The sequence below is a fragment of the Ornithorhynchus anatinus genome, chromosome 11 (assembly GCF_004115215.2).
Source record: "Ornithorhynchus anatinus isolate Pmale09 chromosome 11, mOrnAna1.pri.v4, whole genome shotgun sequence".
Lineage (NCBI taxonomy): Eukaryota > Metazoa > Chordata > Mammalia > Monotremata > Ornithorhynchidae > Ornithorhynchus > Ornithorhynchus anatinus.
The window spans coordinates 44202897-44219359 of NC_041738.1; the positions used below are offsets into that span (position 1 = coordinate 44202897).

Here is a 16463-nt window from a genome sequence, read left to right on the forward strand (position 1 = left end):
CCAACAGCTAGCCATTAGATTGAGACCAGCATACCTCCTTCACAGCTGTTGATGCTCGCAGTAATGGTGACGTACAGGAGTAATTTAAGAAGAATTGGAGGCAGGTTGGTGGAAGAAAAATGCATTTTTTACATGCAGATGGTGTCGGTCAGGGCACACGTACTGTAAGGCAAGTTTTCCCTAACACGACAGTTAAGAGCATAATCCCTGTGTTTCTAAAACCGACTGCCTTGTCGAAGCTTTGTTTTCCAGGCTCGACAACCTACAGCTTCTTTCTTTCTACTTGAGCTTAATACTGGCTCCGGCTTTACCCCAGGCTTAAGTTCTGAGTGCACTGTGTAGTTGATCAAGATCGTTAGGTTTTAAAAGGGAATGTCTGAGAAAGGTGGGACAGGTTGTAAGCTCCTTGAACAGGAATTGGGTCTAGCAACTTCTGCGTTGGACTTCAGGTGCCTAGACCTGTGTTCTATACTCTGTAAGCACTCACTGCCCTTGAGTGGGCTGCTCCCTCTAGTTGAGCAGTAATTCATAATTATGGAAAAAACGGGGCCAAGTTCGGGAGCTACTCAAACCAAATTCGTCAGAATTAATCTGACTGCTCTAAAAGCCCCGCACTTTTGGTGCTGTATTTCACCGTTCCAGATAGCAGTGATAATGTTTGTAAGCTCATACGGCTTTCAAAGCGCTGCCCTGAGCTTGGAAAGAGATACAAGGGTATTAAGCAATGCCCTGCCACCTCCACCCCGCTCCGAGCCCACAAGGGCTCACAGTATAAAATGAAGAACAGGGGAAGGATCAAAATCAATGGTTAAAACCTGAATAGTGCTGCCCATCTTACGCTTCACTTTCACCCCTTCCAGCAGCCTGAGGTCATCCGGGACGGCACCAGGATAGGAGAGTGTTTAAGGGCTGCTTATCAAAGCCCCCAAAGCTACTTTTAAATTAAGGATTTCAGCCTGGCCCTTACTGATAAAGGTATGAGTCTGGCTACATGACCCAAGCCCCACTCTTTGCCCCATCTATGGACCCAAAACAGTGTCCAGAGGAAAATTTTCTTCACTAAAATAGCCAACCTTTTCTGTGGTTGACAGGGGTATAGTTCAACTTAAATCCTAGAAAGAAGAGAGCCACTCGCATCAGCTTGGGACAAAAATCCATCCCTATCCGCAATGTATTAATTTAAAAAAGCAACAATTTATACAGGAATCTTAATGATCACAGTAATTACAAGAATGATGTCAGTCTTGCATAAATATGAAAGTATCTTATACATCCTAAATGGAACAGGATAATTTAAGAATTTACAATGCAGTAAAAATACACACTTATTTAAAAGTTAGAAACTACTGTCAAGATGCATGCAGAAGTTAAAGTAGGCAAAGACAAGTTGAAACTTTTTTTATTGATCGATAGTGCCAAGATGCAGTAATATTGCTTTTCTCCATTAAGTAATGTTTCACCAACAGATGTAGGTAAATCCACACACATTTAAATATACAAGGATAAATCTTAATGGACCTTCCCTAACTGAGCCTAAAGCAACATGAAAGTGATCTTCTAAAACTCCATGAATAGTAAAAGACCGCCCCCATGCAAGTAGCATCGATAAGTCATTTGTTCTTTGCTACATGTTAAAGATATTAACTCAAGTTTAAATGTATGTAAAAAGCATCTTCCTCACAACTCACATGCACACAGAATGAAACTTTTGCGTAAGTTTAGAAGGCTGACTAACAATGATAGCTGAATGAAGTCGTCTTACAGACAGAAGAAAGCTAATAAAAGTAGAGCAGTGAGAGGTTTACTTGGCATTTAACAGATGAAAATACAATCAAACCAAAAGGTGCAAAGAGAGTGCAAAATGAATTTTAGAGTTTCAAAGTTTTAGGACACTAGTTCCTATCACTGCACCAGCTCTTGTATCACTCTAAATAACGCAACAGCTTGTGGTATCCAGGATTCCAGTGTTTAGAGTCTCTAAACTTGAACAATCCCACAATAAGATACACCAGCCCATTTTGGGGAGGGAGCACTTTTGTTTTTGAAACCCACAGATATGGAGGTACTTAAATCAGAAAGAGTTCAAGGTGTTTCTCTAGGAATAACTAGTCAACCATGATATCTTAACATATACTAACTTCCTAAAACTACAGTTGTTTGGTATGCATCATACTTATGAATTGGATACCGCTGTAGAGGTACCACTGTAAGCTAGATTTTTTTTTAACCCCCATTTGCCCTGCTTTACTCAACCGTTGAGGCAAATGACTTAAGACATAACATCCAACCACCTTAAAACTCTTACCAGGTATTTGCTCCATAGAGGTGAAACCTTTCTACAACAAAGCAGATCGTGAACATGAAGAGGACTTACACATCATACTGAATGCCTTTAGCTTATGAGTGGAATTGCATGTTCTTGTAACATCCCCTCTCCCTCCAAAAAAAAAAAAAAACCCGCTAAAGAATTCAAACAACCACTTTATTGGCAACTTAAAATGCAAGGTATGTTTCTATTCCTAGTTTCCCTAAAACTTAAAAAAACTAAATACCCTAGGTGAAGCAGTTTTTTAATGCTAAATATTTTCAGGTGGAGCTGAATTCTGCTTGCATAATGAGACACGTTTCTAAAACCTCTAGGTGGGCAATACTACTATTTTGATGAACTGTGATTAGATGAACTGATCAACCTCAGTTTGTTACATCCCTTTTTTCCTGGGGGAGGGTTTGAAAAAATTCTAGAACAGAAGCATTGTACTAGTTTTTAAACAGAAGGTTTCATTCCGAATGTCTCCTGAGAGGCATATACCATATACAGGAATCCATCTTCATCTTTCTCACTTTCGTACACCTCAGAAATTGGTGTTGAAACGCTCACCATGCTGTGTCCATTCACCAATAGGAAGAAAGCTTGGTTGGCATTCAGCTGCAGGCGCCTTCTGTTGGAGAAAAGAAGAGGGGTAGGAGAAAAGGTTTAGAAAAAAAACCTTTCTTGTTTAAAATATCACCTCCTAATTGTGGTGGTTATGAAGCGAAGCCAGCCTAGGTAGGACTCACAAAATGGGTCGCTGCTTTATGGCTGGGAGCTGCTTAGCCTTAAGCTACTTCTAAAGGCCTCCAACATGTGGTCTTCTAAATAATGAGGTCCTTTACAAGGGGGTACCTTTAAGGTTTATACCTTCCCCTTCTGCTCTACACTACCCACTTAGGGGATCTCAGATGATTACAGTGGGTGGATGACAAAGAAAAATAGAATTTTAGAAATGACTGAAAAGGTGACTGCATGGATACCATAAGTTACACACACATATATTGTAAATATCTTATTTGTGGCCCACTGCAATTTTGCATAACTAGCCATCAGACTCAAAAATGCAATCTCTTGCTATTTTTACAAAGAACTTCCAGTAGCTTATGTCCTGTCTTAAGGCTAATTAGGATTCTAATCAACTTCAAAGTAGTGAGTGACAAGAAATTCTGGAGAAATGGACTTGGCAAACTTCTGCTATGCTGTCTTTTAAGTTCACACTTCTGTTGCCTTGAGAGAGAAAAATCTGTTTCAAGAAGTGATTTACAGGGCAACTTGAGACCAAATCCAAAAGAAGTCTACCACTGTGCAAGAACCACATGAATGCACTCTGAGAATTTTCTCAAAGTCTGATTCAATCAAGGCTTAATGTCAAACTAAAGCAGAACAGGTAATCCTCCAATAGTACAAAGCATACATTCATTTAAACACTTTAAGGTTTTATACTTGCACTAAATGTTAACACTTCCAAGTAGAAACTAATATTAGAGAACAGATCGAAGTAAGGTCTCATTCAGTGTAAGTATTTAAAAAACAGACAGAATACCTGATTATTTTGATTAGCTCACTCATGTTGACATGATCTGGTACAAGGAACTTTGTTTTATCCAGCACAGGAAGCTGCTTTTCACCCTTGTACCTTTCAATTATCACCTATAAATAAATGCAATAGAGGTTAGTCTTTCCAAAAGTAAGCCCCACCAATCAATTTCTTTACTTTGCCACAAATTACATACTGCATAAAGTAGAAATCAGATAGGCATGCATGTATGTTTGCATATGTTCTCTACTTGGAAAGCTTGTAAGAATTACACATCCAGTAAACCTCCAATGAAAATATCAATCTTCAATTGAATTCTGGTGATGGTGATCTTGGAAAAGACAGTCACAGACAATGAAAACTGACATTCAATTAAGTGTCTTAATGTTATTTATTGGACTGTACTGATGCTTGGGAGAGTACAATACAACAGAGTTGGTAGAGATATTCTCTGCCCACAGTGCAGTCTTTAGCTATAAAACTGCCAGGTTACAAAATTAGAAACCAGGATAGAGTTTGAGTTTCTTCCTGTACTTTATTGGTTCAAAATAAAAATAAAACCCACTTCATAGATAGCAAAGAAATTCCAATATTTGGAAAATGTCTTAAATATACATCACAAAATCCTAATAGGACAATTTTCTTTCTACTCTCCAGTACATAATACAGATACTGCTTGAAAGGTTAATTTGTTAAGACTTGTAGGGTTTTTTTCTTTACTTTATTAGAAAGATCTGAAGTAGACAATCTGGGCAAAGGCTGAAAATCTCTGCCCAACCTACCTCATGGTTAATTGTAATCCTCGCTTCCCTCATGCAAATGTTCTTTTTTGTGCTTAAGGCTTAAGTTATCAACTGCTATTGAAACCTGGCAACAGCGAGCTAGGCTGCAAGTGGACAGCCCTTACAACTTGAATAGCACATTAAGAATCAAGGTTGAGTTTGTGTAGGGATACTTTCCCATCTCCTGTCTTCATTTCACAGTAACAACCAATGGACTTTTTTTTTTTTCCAAGTTTAGATGCTGGTCCCAAAGACTGGGGCCCCAACATCTAATTTTGCTCCACTATCTTTTCCCCAAAGCTCCATCAGATTCCATTTTTCTTTTTTAATGGTATTCGTTAGGTGCTTACTATACGTCAAGCACTGTTTCAAGTGCTGGGGTAGATACAAATTAATCAGGCCGAATAAGGTCCTTATCCCACGTGGGGCTCGTGGTTGAAGTAGGAGGGAGAAAGGTATCGAGTCCCCATTTTGCAGTTGAGGAAACTGAAGCCCAGAAAAGTTACTCTCCCAAAGTTACACAGCAGCCAAGTGGTGGAGCCATAAGTAGAACCCAAGTTCCTCTAGCTTCCAGGCCCATGCTTTTTCCACTAGGCCATGCTGCTTTCCATTTTTTCCCCTACGTCTCCTGTCAGAGAGAAAAATCTAGGTATCTTTCACTTTGATTCCTTCGGCAGAATACCATATAGGCCAAGGCAACTACTTTATAAACCTGCAGTTTCTGGGGCTAATGAGTTGTTTAAGACAAATCAAACTGAGCAGAGTTGGGTACCCTCAGCCAGATAGCCAGGTAATGTCCAGGGGTAGCGTATCTCTAAAGGAGCAAGAAGAGGGACTTCCAATCTGAGTGACAAAAATGATGTGAGGCTGCAATTGCTTCTTGAAAGGGCAGGACAGCCACTCAGTTCCCAGACCTGTCACAGTTCCCTATGTCCATCCCAACCAAAAAGATGAGTAACTTGTACATCTCTTTAACACATTCTTTCATCCAAAACTAATGCTAAATAACCAGGTGGACTTCAAGACAACACAAGAGGACTGGCTACAAATTCTAACGGAAAAAATAACCGATAAAGCTTTATAAAGTGGATTTTCTTTTTTAAAAGCATGGGAGTTATTTTGTGCACAAGTCAAAGAATAATTTAAATGGATATAATGGGCAAATAAAAAGATGCTGCTGTCTGGTGTTCTGCACGTAAGCACTCAAATACCACTGATGGGTTAACAGTGCCAGGATCAAAGTGGCTCTCAAAGGTTCCCCTGTACTTTTGTTCCTGAAGTGTATATTTAGGGATCTCAAAATTACAATACTTTTTTCTAATAATTCTAACCCTGATTTAAAAAAGTGCTTAATTAGTGCCAAAACAATCTCCTAAGGGAAAACTAGTATCTAGTCCCCTTTTCCTGAAGAGGAACTGAAGCCCAGTGTAACCAGTTAAGTGACTTACCCAAGGTAATACACAGGCCAGTGGCACAGTTGGGCCTGAACCTCAGTTATCTGCCAGTTCCATGCTCTTTCCACTAGGCCACTGTGCCCCGCCTGCTCAAAAGACCTCAGGTAGTTTAGCTGAGTAAAGGTGGAGAGGCTTTAATTTTATAATTTACCAAAGGAACAAACCCCTCTGTGCTTGATGAAGGCCACTGATTAATTGCCTGAGACTCCATAAATGATTCAAAGTACATAATCCTGATGTGCAATTCAAAAGGTGGTTTGGCCTATTGGAAAGTAACCATTCTGGGCCTCAGTTCCCTCATCTGTAAAATGAGGGTAAGGCAACCTGCTCTGCCTCCCTCTTCAACTGTAAGCGTCATGTCCGACTGACACTATTTCTGATTTTAGTACTTAAGCAATTAATAAGTGCCATTATTAACCCCCCAGTTAGGATGCAGAATGACATACTTGGCACTTCATTTTCTTTTAAGGTGGTGAATCTTAGGTATTACAAAAACTAAAATTTAATTTCTTTAACGTTGAGCTGCATAAGGAACGTAATAGTCCATTCTGCCAGAATGTGTGCTTTCGTTATACATTTTGGCCAGACCACCGTTAAAAACTCAGGGAACATTCTTCCCAACACACGTAAGTGTCCAGATAGAAAGAAGTGCTATTGCAGAAGAAACTGTGAGTGTGCATGCAGTTTTGGTCAAAATGAAAGTACTTCAATGTGATATTACCTTAATGTGAGGTTTTCAAGAACAAAACCTCCACATGAAAGAAGAAATGATACGCTTTCTAAGAAGTTTGGCTTCTACATCTAAACCCTCCAGGAGGCCAGCAAATTGTTTTTTAAATCCATCAGACCCCCCCCGCCCCGCCCCCCCCCCCCCCCCACACACACACAATGTCTCTGTTCCTACAGCTTACCCCAGTGAAAAAGAATGGCACTTGGGAAACTGGAGAGTAATCAGTATGGAAAGAAAATGAGAGAGAAGCATTCAGGAAACACTAAAAAACACTCAAAATCAGTTTGAAGAGGAGGTGTGAACTTGTGAGTCTGAACCTGGGTCATGATTTGCCTAGCTCAAAAGTGGTTATCTATGTACAAGTTTTAGAAGTCTCTAGGGAATGAGCATGGGTACATGGACATATGTTCCTGTATAAAAGAGTTAGAACCTCTGCTGGGCAAATGGTTAGCCATAAAGTAATGATGGCCCTTCAACCCACCCAGAATAATAATACAGTGCTGAGGCCCCATAATAATCATCATATTTACTGGAGTGCTTACTGTGTGCAAAGCACTGTACTAAGGATTTAGGAGAGTACAATATAACATATAAATATAACACCCCTGCCCACAACAAGCTCATGAAATAAGAACCCCCCAAAAATCTGTAATCCCCTTAGGGGAATAAAATGTAAATGGAAAGAAGAGATTAAGATATCTTAGTCCACTCTCTATCCCCTGATTACATTCTACCAACAAAGATTCCACTGACAGCCATTTCCTTTTGTTGGTAGCCTAGTTACTGAACATGATTCCCCCAGTCTTGCCGTGACACATCTTTTTAAAACTGAGCCAATTTGTGGTTTCAACTATGAGATAATGAAGAACAAAGTTATCACCTTCCAGCTCAGTGTTTTGATGTCTCTGACAGTAGCAAGAGTCTACTTGGAGGAACAATTGCAGATATACCAAGGAGGGCGACAATTAGGAGAGGACTCACCTATGTATCCCTAATTTTATCTGCCCTTGAATTTATCCACACCCACTGATACCTCCTGTCTAGAAAATTTCTCTCGGCAAATAACTCCATATCCTTACTCACCCATTGTGTGAAATATTTCCTTCAAGCATCAGTAGTCTCCCTGTGTCCTGATGTTAAAGGATTTGGGCAACAATGATTTGGTGTTTACCTTTTGCTTAATGATTTCAGACTTCAAATTATGTCCCCTCTCAGCATTCATTCTCCATACGGATGCTTAATTTTTTTTAGATGGAAGCTGCTCCATTCTGCCATAACTACAGCTGCTCTTCTCTGACTCTAGTTTCTCTAGCTCAGTTGTGTTTTTCCTAAGCTGTAGTAACCAATATGAGTTGCAAAATACCAGGTGTGGATTGAGTGTAGTCTTTTTGTTTTCTACTCTCTCCCTGGTGTTGCCTAGCACATAAAAATGGACAGAACTGTTAAAAAAAAAATAACAACAAAAACTCCCCAGTATGGAATGACACTCAATTTGAAGAGGCCTGGCCTTATTGAAAGAGTGCAGGCCCCAGAATTAACAGGGTCTGAGTCTAATCCTGGCTCCTCCACTTAACTCCTGGGTGACCTTGGGCAAATCACTTCACTGTGCCTCAGTTCCCTCATCTGTACAATGGGAATTCAATTCCTGTTCTCCCTCTTCAGACTGTGAGCCTCAGGTGGGACCAAATTATCTTGTATCTACCCCAGCATTTAGTACAGCGTTTGGCATGTAGTAAGTGCTTAAGAAATACCACAATTATTATTATCATGAAGACATGTATACTTTGGAGGTACATCAGAAAGCAACCACTATCCAGAATTTTGGAAAATTCCCTTATGTCAGTCAGTGAGGAGTGTTTTCTAAAGAGAAACCCCTTTCGTCAAGTTACGTGCCCAGAATATTCTCATGCAAATAATTCTGCATTTTTTTGCAAAAAATATTCAGACTCATACCAATCCCCCCTCAAACCCCAACACTCCTCCCAGCAGTTTTTTAAAGACAGCAATTAAGAAAAATGATTAAGGGAAGACACACCCACATCTCAAGAAGGCTGATAATCCAAAGAGAGGAAATGCCTCGCTGCTTCATGGAGTGTAAATTTCCCACTACAGAGGGCAAACAATCCTGAACAGATACATTTAGGGTCCCTGTGATAAAAGCTTACAGACTGGTATTTCCCATCACTCCATATTTTGTTATGAAGTCACACTAAAAAGAAACGAGTGAGACTTAAAAAGAAGTTGAACAATTATTTACCAGGTTTGTTGGTGGAAAAACACACAACATAAAGCTTAGAATAACAGACCCATATTATCTACTGGCTGCACTTGAGAACCAAGATCTAGAGATTCCCAGAAGCAAGTGTTCTTTTCTGCTGCAATGAATCAGATTTCATTTCACAACATCAGAGCCCTGGCCCATCATCCTCTTCTCCTCTCCTCCCCTTTGCACCACCCCCGTTCATCCCCCATTGAATACGATCAATTTCTTCTAGTTCTATGACTTCAGAAGCTACTGATATGGCTATTGCTATGCACTCTAAGACATGATCTTATTACTAAAAATTAATAAAACCTCCTGTGCACAAGTATATTCATTCAAGTAGCTCTTTCCAGAAATTATATTTTTGTGACTGCAGTATGATTTTGAGTTGTTTTCCAATCCCAGGAGCACAAAGAAAGGACAAGTTTTGTAACTCAGAATTTCTTGATAGATTTCATATGAACAGTAACTTTCAAGTGTAATTTTTCATGTCATATTAGTTAACCTATAGGCTCGAACCTTTACCTACCGGTATTTTGGTTGGGTGCTGCTCTCGAATAAGTCGCACATCTTCTACTCTTTGTTCTGTGGGGAAAAGAAACGATTATAAAGAGCTTGGTAACCATCACTTTACACCGTTGAACTCTGTACTGGTAAGCACACACTCTAATCCAAATTCAATCTGTATGTATAGCAGCAATAACTACTTCTGACTTGCATCTCTGGTCTTCGTACTACGGTCCGGGAGCTGCAACTCTGGCAACCTAGTGAAAACCCACCCTTAGCCCTCAAGAGTTCTGGGGCTTCCCCTGCCTAGCAGGGTTCACTGACTTTCAAAGCAATCAGGCATAGAACTGGATTAGTGATTGGTTGAATTGGATGAGTCTCCTTGCTGACCTCGCAGCCTCCTGCCTCTCCCCACTGCAGTCCATACTTCACTCTGCTGCCTGGATCGTTTTTCTACAAAAACGCTCAGGATATGTCACTCCAGTGGTTGCCCCTCCACCTCAGCATCAAACAAAAACTCCTCACCCCGGCTTTAAAGCATTTTATCACCTTGCCCACTCCTCGCTACTCTCCTACAACCCAGGCCAAACACTTCACTCCTCTAATTCTAACCTTCTCACTGTGCCTCTGTCTTACCCCTCTCGCTGCTGACCCCTCGCCCACATCCTGCCTCTGGCCTGGAACACTCTCCCTCCTCAAATCTGACAATACTGTCCCCAGTCCCTTCTGCATCACCCTGACTTGCTCCCTTTGTTCTTCTCCCCTCCCAGCCCCACAGCACTTAAACACCTATCTGTAATTTACTGATTTCTATTAATGTCTGTCTCCCCCCCCATCTAGACCACTGTGGGCAGGGAATGTGACTGTTTATTGTTGTATTGTACTCTCATTCATTCAATCATATTTACCAAGCACTTACAGGGTGCAGAGTACTGTACTAAACAGTCGGGAAAGTAAATACAGCAATCAACAGTGAATCCCTGCCCACAATGAGTTCACAGTCTAAAGGTGGGAAAACAGACATCAATACACATAAATAAAATTACAGATATATACATAAGTGCTGTGGGGCTGGGGGCGGGTGGGGGGGAGAGCAAAGGGAGCAAGTCAGGGCTTTGCGGAAGGGAGTGGGGGATGAGGGAAAGTGGGGCTTAGTCTGGGAAGGCTTCTTGGAGGAGATGTGCCTTCGATAAGGCTTTAAAGCGGGGAGGGGCGGGGGGAGTAATTGTCTGGCGGATTTGAAGAGGGAGGGCATTCCAGGCCAGAGGCAGGACGTGGGCCAAGGGTCAGCGGCGAGACAGGCGAGTTCGAGGCCAGCTCTTAGTACAGTGCTCTGTACAGAGCGCTCAATAAATACAATTGAATGAATTAGTGCTTCCATCATCTATCTGGTCAGCACTTTGTCCAGAAGGTCGTACAGAAATCAGCAGCCAACCAGATACATACGACCTTACAAAGCAGAGTTTGTTTTAAGAAAATCTAAAAGAAATAGTGTTTTCCCTTCGTTTATTTGGAGAAATCTGAGTTAATGGAATAGCTCGATGTCTAATGTGGATGATTCTTGTAATCTATTAACCTAGTGACATGAGCAGCTGCGGAGGGCTGAAGGACCCCCTGGAGTGGTAAAGGGAAGCACTGCCCTGTTTGATATGGACACACCCAATTTGAATTCTGTAGATGGAATAGTGTTCAAATATCATTTGGCTTGCAGAAATTCTTATGCGCTGTCCCTTACTCCATCCAACTCTTTTTTAAACTTAAATTGAACTTTTGCCTGCCAATCTGAATAATTCTACACCTGGAACTTAGTGTAGTTGATAAAATTTGGACACATAAACAGGATTTGAAGGAATAGTCTCCATTCATGATTAATAATTAATCCTGTAAAGAGCACATCTGCTTTAGGCCCAACCATTTAAGAAAAAGAACTACATCAAATAGCCAGATTGCCCTTAGTGCAAACAATAGCCAGATTTCTTAGTGTATAAAACCTTATTCTAGTCAAGAAATCAATTGCCTGAATTTACTCTGACTCTCAAAACTACAAATCTCAACAAAATTGTCCACCTTGGGATTCCAAAAAGTAACATCAGGGAAAGGGAAAAAGCAGTTTCCATTACGTGATATTTGATATCTTTCAGCATGATGGCTATTAGAAAAAACTAGAAGTCACCAGAAGCAACTGAGCCTTGGGAATAATCTGGCAGTATTGTCCAAGAAATAATGACACTAAAAAAAATTAAATAATTTTCTATTTTAACAGAGTAAACCATTCATTTGTACAAATGCAACTTTCATTTTAGAATAGGCGGACAAAACTCTGAGGCTTAAGCTTAGTAAAAGGCAGCAACAAAATAAAATGGTAGCTGGATGAGTTCGTCCACAGATTATCACGTGTCTCACTCAAAATAAGCCCCGAGTTACTGATAATGAGGCTGTACTTGACAGCATTTGTTGCAGTGCTGCCATCCTACTTGGCTGCCATCCTAACTGAATTTAATACCTGCGACTGAGGGTTGCTGACAGGAGGAGGAGAAAGCATAGACTTGGGGGCAAAGAAGCAGTGATATTGTGGATCGCTCCTAAAAGGGCAGAGTAAGTCTACAGGCTCCTCTGCCAAGAGACTGTCAGCCATATTAGCTTAGGTCACAAGTAACGGTGTGACATGAAACAAAAAGAAGCCTTGAGTGTCCAGCCAAAAACTGAGGAGCCAAGTGTTTTAGGAGTGTTACAAACTATTATTGCTAGATTCCCCGCCTCCTCCCCCCCTCGTTCGATAAACAGAAAAACTATTCCTGAAAGGTACATCCTGTCCTTGCTGACTAATCTCTAAGATTTGCAAATGTGGGAAACAAACACTCTCAATTTTACAAAATGCCACACTTTTCCTCAACTCCCATAACAAGGAAGTTAGAAGGTAAATGTTCCTTTTGGGCATGAGGCAAAAGAAATTAATTCTGGAATTTTAAAAACAATGGAATTTGCAAGATTATCTCCATTGTCATCACAGTACAGAACTACAGTAAATTCTACAGACATCACCCAACAAGCAGGATCGCTGTTAAAGTTGCTAATGAATTTCACAGGAATTTAATTTACACCTGAAATGAACACCTAAAGTCTTCAGAGATGTTTCTCCCAGTCACACCAGAACATGCCATTTTAAGACTGGTTATAAACAGCAGTTAATACACTAAGTCTACTATTCAGCTCCTGCATAAACAAGCTACCCTACAAGTACCACTCTTCTTTTCATTTGCCTACTGTATACGGGAAGTGTAAACACTGTGATCATGACCTTTACTTTCATTTTCAACTGAGTGCCAATGCAATGAAGCTGAGTTTCTTGTTCCAGTCAAGCCTGTAGGGACACCAGCATAGATGACATAAGGCAATTTGCCTTCTTAGGAGGGTTAAAAATAGGAGCTTGATTTAAGGCCCAAAGAGAAAACAGGTCCTCGTGTTATACTATCATGATAATTCTCTCCAGTGTATACCAAACTCTCTGACTAACAATGACCCATCAAAATATCCCAAAAGGTGATATTCTGTGACTGCGAGTCACACGAGTGAATTTTCCCAATCTCCCACGTCAGACTAGTTACTTCTTATAATTACAGTGCAGACATTTTTAGGAGATTCCTTCCACTTTGTCTGGATAAAGAGACACATGACTGATCAGCAAAAGGAGCAACACTACCTGAAGATGATTCAACAGTCCCCCCGGCATCACCAGCACAACACGGACATGTCAGATGTTTGGCATGCACGAGTCCAAGCCTCGTGCTGATGGCTCTGCTTCCTCAAAATAATCTCTCCTGGAAATTTAGCATTTCCCTTTAAACTGGATTCCAGTTTTGAGAAAACAAAATAAGCCAGGCCCGAGAGAGGGAAGAGGTAAGGACAGACTGCCTGCAGCAGGCACCCATCCCACTTGGCCAAAAGATGGCAGGAAGGGTCATGATTCAGCACTCACTAGGTTCTTCCTGAAAAAACAAACTTTTTGAGCATTTCACTTTCCACTGGGGACTCCGGGGCCTGCCTATGTAAGCCTCTGTCGTCTCAGAGAATCATTCATCATCATCATCCTAAAGCCCCACCCCACTCGCCCTTTGATTATGTCAATGCTCTCAAGCCCAAAATGAAGTCCTTCTCCGACTGGGTAAACCCGGCTCAGTGGGTCGACAAGCAACTGTCTGAGTTTTTTCAGCACCCCGCCCGCCCCCGACCCCGCTTCTCTGATTTCCTTCCCAGAAGACAGTACAAGGAAAAAAAAAAATTCTACAACCCAAATGTGCCTGGGGGTGTTCTGCCTATTCACAGAAATCCCGGCTCCCCCCAACTTCTCTGCTTTGTGACGCTGGGCAAGTCACTTTGCTTCTCTGGGCCTCGGTTCCCTCCTCTGGAAAAGCGGGGTTGAGACTGTGAGCCCCAAGTGGGACAGGGGCTGTGCCCTGTCTGATTTGCTTGCATCCACCCCAGCGCTTACTACAGTGCCTGGCACACTGTAAGCGCTTAATAATAAGAATGTCATTTAAGCGCTATGTGCCAAGCACTATTTCTAAGCACTGGGATCGATACAAGGCAATAATAATAATAATGTTGCTATTTGTTAAGTGCTTACTACCTGCCGAGCACTGTTCTAAGCACAGGGGTAGAGGCAGGGTACTCAGGCTGTCCCAGGCGGGGCTCAGTCTTAACCCCCATTTTCCAGATGTGGTAACTGAGGCACAGGGAAGTGAAGAGGGTTGTCCAGGGTCACGCAGCAGAGCCGGGATTTGAACCCACGTCCTCTGGCCCCGAGGCCCGGGCTCTTTCCACTGAGCCACGCTGCTTAACCAAAACCAGAATTATTATTATTATTATTAGAAGCAGCGTGGCTCAATGGAAATAGCCCGGCCTTGGGAGTCAGGGGTCATGGGTTCGAATCACTTGTCAGCGGGTGCCTGTTCAAGTCGCTTCACCTATCTGCGCCTCATCCGTAAAATGGGGAGGAAGAGTGTGAGCCTCACGTGGGACAACCTGATTACCCTGTAATAATGTTGGTATTTGTTAAGCACTTACTGTGTGCAGAGCACTGTTCTAAGGGCGTCATCAGGTTGTCCCACGTGAGGCTCACAGTTAGTCCCCATTTTACAGATGAGGAACTGAGGCCCAGAGAAGTGAAGCGACTTGCCCACAGTCACACAGCTGACAAGTGGCAGAGCCGGGATTCAAACCCATGACCCCTGACTCCCAAGCCCGGGCTCTTTAATAACAATAATAATAACAATAATGTTGGTATTTGTTAAGCGCTTACTATGTGCAGAGCACTGTTCTAAGCGCTGGGGTAGACACAGGGTCATCCGGTTGTCCCACGTGAGGCTCGCAGTTAATAATCCCCATTTTACAGATGAGGTCACTGAGGCACTGAGAAGTGAAGTGACTCGCCCACAGTCACACAGCTGACAAGGGGCAGAGCCGGGAGTCGAAGCCAGGACCTCTGACTCCCAAGGCCGGGCTCTTTGAGCCACCCTGTATCTCCCCCAGCGCTTTGGCCAGTGCTCTGCACCTGGTAAGGGTTCCGAAATAGCGACGCTATAATTATGGAAACGGGGCCCTCGCTTGGTAATGTGGCCATGGAGGTGATAAACGCCTTTCCGTCGAAGGCGGGGGAGGGAGGGAGGGAGGGAGGGAGGGGAGGGAGAGGACCCCCGCCCCTCCCCAGCCCCTGAGGACACGTCGGCCCCAGGGACCGGCCTCCCTCCCGGCCCCCTCCCCCAACTCCCACCCCGACCCCCAATCCTCACCGTCGGGTTTAGTGGACGGCACGGCGCCCTAAGCGCTCGGGAGAGCACCCTACACCCTCCTCAGGACCGGCCCCAGGACCGGCACCGGCCCCGGCCCCGGCCCGCGGCGGAAAGAATAAATAATGAAAGAGATGAAAAATAAGGTTAGGGGAGGGGACAGTGGGGAGAGGGCTTCCGCCCAGGCCGGATCACCCAAGCCCCGCTTCTCTCCCATCACACCCCCCACACACCAACACACACCCCACCCCCCAAACACCACACACAAACACACACACACCACACAAACCCCGCACAAACACACACACCGCGCAAACACCACCCAAATACAGACACAAACACACACACCCCGCACAAACACACACACCGCGCAAACACCACCCAAACACACACACCCCCCACACCGACACCACACCCGAACACACACACCCCAACCCAAACACACACACACCACACCAACACCCCACACAAACACACACACAGAGCACACCAACACCACACCCAATCACCACACCAACGCCACATACAAACACACAAACAGCACACACAGCGCCCCCCCCCCCCCCACTCCTCCCCTCTCTGACCCTTGCCGCTCCTCCCCCGGCCTAGTCGAGTCCCCGGGCCGGGCGGGCGCCCTCCCCACACCCCCCCCCCCCCCCCCGCACACCCACCAAAGGTCCGGCGCTGCTTGAAGGTCTTTTCGGACGGCATGGCGGGAGGGACGGAGGGAGGAGCGGAGGGGGAGGGAGGGGGGTCCCCGGGGCGGCTCCGGCTGGTCCTGACGAAGGCGGCGGCGGTTGGTCCGGAGCGGCGACTCCTGTGGCGGCCGTTTCCCTTCTGTCGCCGAAGGCCCGCAGCCGGGTCAGGTGACCCGCTGACGTCACAGAGGGGCGGGGAGGGGGAGGCCGCGGTCGCCACCATGTGGAGCGTGGCGGAAGCGAGCGGGCGGCGCTGCGGCGCATGCGCGAACCCCCCCCCTTTCTCTCTCTCTCTCTCTCTCTCTCTCTCTCTCTCTCTCTCTCTCTCTCTCTCTCTCTCTCTCTCTCTCTCTCTCTCTCTCTCTCTCCCCCCCCCCCCCCCCCCTCTCACCCCT

The 16463-nt window shown here is 43.8% G+C and overlaps 1 protein-coding gene across 1 annotated transcript; it reads right to left on the reverse strand.

Moving 5' to 3' along the window:
- Positions 1–1141: 1141 nt before the first annotated feature.
- MAP1LC3B (microtubule associated protein 1 light chain 3 beta) lies at positions 1142–16212 on the reverse strand. The gene is made up of 4 exons (XM_029075440.2): positions 16042–16212; positions 9607–9662; positions 3855–3961; positions 1142–2939 (listed from the first exon to the last, which is right to left on the reverse strand). Exons 1-4 carry the CDS (start codon positions 16079–16081, stop codon positions 2765–2767), a joined length of 378 nt encoding a protein of 125 aa, XP_028931273.1. The 5' UTR covers positions 16082–16212; the 3' UTR covers positions 1142–2764.
- Between the last annotated feature and the right edge of the window lie 251 nt (positions 16213–16463).

Excerpts from the sequence above, each read along its gene's own strand:
- MAP1LC3B (XM_029075440.2), bottom strand. The coding sequence starts at position 16,081 with ATGCCGTCCGAAAAGACCTTCAAGCAGCGCCGGACCTTTG. Across the intron at positions 3,962-9,606 it reads AGCACCCAACCAAAATACCG|GTGATAATTGAAAGGTACAA; the intron begins GTAGGTAAAGGT and ends ATTTATTTATAG. Across the intron at positions 2,940-3,854 it reads GAGCTAATCAAAATAATCAG|AAGGCGCCTGCAGCTGAATG; the intron begins GTATTCTGTCTG and ends TTTCTCCAACAG.